The sequence below is a fragment of the Rhincodon typus genome, chromosome 13, assembly GCF_021869965.1.
Source record: "Rhincodon typus isolate 14 chromosome 13, sRhiTyp1.1, whole genome shotgun sequence".
Lineage (NCBI taxonomy): Eukaryota > Metazoa > Chordata > Chondrichthyes > Orectolobiformes > Rhincodontidae > Rhincodon > Rhincodon typus.
This window is the reverse complement of record NC_063344.1, coordinates 67,394,719-67,396,807: the sequence shown is the minus strand read 5'-3', so window position 1 is coordinate 67,396,807 and position 2,089 is coordinate 67,394,719. Positions and strand designations below refer to the sequence as shown.

At 49.4% G+C, this 2,089-nt stretch overlaps 1 protein-coding gene across 1 annotated transcript in view; it reads left to right on the top strand.

The window, feature by feature from the left end:
- Nucleotides 1–2,089, top strand: part of LOC109915178 (unconventional myosin-VIIa-like) — a 108,028-nt gene that overhangs the window by 79,968 nt on the left and 25,971 nt on the right. The window contains exon 18 of the mRNA XM_048604142.1: nucleotides 95–202. Coding sequence (XP_048460099.1) covers nucleotides 95–202 — 108 coding nt within the window. The remainder of the gene's footprint in view (nucleotides 1–94; nucleotides 203–2,089) is intronic.

Below are 2,089 nucleotides of genomic sequence, written 5' to 3'. Positions count from 1 at the left end.
GGGTTTGTGAGGATAGTTTTGGGGCTGTTGTGGGGTTGGGTTTACACCACCTCGTGCTGGTGTCTCCGAGCCTCCCTTTGTCATCCCTCGGCAGATTCAGAGACGTCTCGAGGCTGGGAAACTCCGTTTTGTGGAGGAGCGGCGCTTGGTGAAGGTGGTGGGACTGGATCTGGCCGAACACGAGGCTGACAGGAAGAAGTCGGTGAGTTGCCCAAGAGCAGCCCCACTACCACATGAGAGGGCACCTCTTACCCGCTGTACCCATCAGTTCAGCGTCATCATCCAGCTTTCGGCTGGCATGCTGTCGATTCCCCAGCTCTAACAATGGGATCACCCCTCTCTTACTGATGTGTTCCCAAGCCTGGTCCCCTTCATGTCCATCACCATCGTCAACACTGGGATGTGGGGGAGGTGTATTGTTTTCAGGGAACTGTGGGCAGACTGGCCCTCGAGCCAGGGCAGTTCAGAAGAAGGAGAAAAAATGGTGAAGGAACTGGACTACGTTCTGAAGGGATGCTTCCCTCCCCCTGGATCCCCTCCAAGGTCAGCACAACTTTGCTCAGATATTGCCCTTCCCTAGTTGCCCTTGAGAAGGTGGTGGTGAGCTGCCTTCTTGAACCACTGCAGTGCGTTGTGTGTTGACCCTCAATGCCCTTAGGGAGGGAATTCCAGGATTGTGACCCAGTGACAGTGAAGGAACAGCGATATATTTCCAAATCAGGGTGGTGAGTAGCTCGGCGGGGAACTTGCAGGGGTCGATTTTCCCCATGGATTTGCTGCCCTTGTCCTTCTAGATGGAAGTGGGCGTGGTTTTGGAAGGTGCTGTCAAAGGAACTTTGGTGAGTTTCTGCAGGGCATCTTGTAGCTACTATACACTGCTACTACTGAGCGTCGGTGGTGGAGGGAGTGGATGCTTGTGGATGTAGTGCCAATCAAGTGGCTGCTTTGTCCTGGATGGTGTCAAGCTTCTTGAGTGTTGTTGGGACTGCCCCCGTCCAGGCAAGTGGGGAGTATACTGTTACACTCCTGACTTGTGCCTTGTAGATGGTGGACAGGGCTTCGGGAAGTCAGGAAGGGAGTTACTTGCCGCAGTATTCCTAGCTTTTGACCTGCTCTTGTAGCCATTGGGCTTGCATGGTGAGTCCAGTTGAGTTTCTGGTTAATGGCTAACCCCACGATATTGATAGTGGGGGATTCAGTGATAGTAACACCATTGAGTGTCAAGGAGCAGTGGTTAGATTGTCTCTTACTGGAGATGGTCATTGCCTGGCATTTGTGAGCCATGAACGTTATTGGCCACTTGTCAGCCCAAGCTTGGATATTGTCATGATCTTGTTGCATTTGAACATTCGAGGTGGTTAATCTCAGGGGTGTGACTGCCTCCTGAAACACAGCATCCAGGTAACTCTCCCCTTCCCTGCTGTGCCACAGTGTCAAAACTCAGACTCCAGCTCACCAACTCTGAACCAGAGTCCCTCGAGCAACCAACACATGGTACAGATGTGGTGACTCTGATCCACAATGGGGTTCACCAGCTCCCACATCACACAGATACAACACATAAGCTGGCCCGGCATCTCTGTTCTATCTGCTTAGTTCTTAAATTGATATTTAAAATTTTCCTACTGGTCTTTGAATTTATAACTTGTCAATATTTCCCCTATTCAACTTCAGTCTGAAAATAACCATAATAGATAGTCAAATTAGCATCTATCATCCACCAATGGTCTTATGGTTCTCCTGTAATGTCATTCTGTTGTGTGGGCCCATGATCCTGACTTATAATTTATCCTGTTTAAAAAAACCTCATAAATTATGAACTAAAAAAGAAGCAAAAAGCACCTGTTCCCCTCTGTATCAAATTCCCACACTGCCTTCAAATTGCCAGAACTGTGTATTCACTCGGGCTGCGTCGCTCTGGGGCTAATCTCTCCTTCCTGACTGTGCAAAGCTTACTCCTCATGTGATTGGTTGCATTGCAGCACTCAGTCAGTTCAATCAGTCTGATTGAACACCTTTATAGTCTGCTCCCAGGATGGGACGTTCCACTCCCGAACATCCCAGACTTCCTCTGATTTCAAGGACTGTA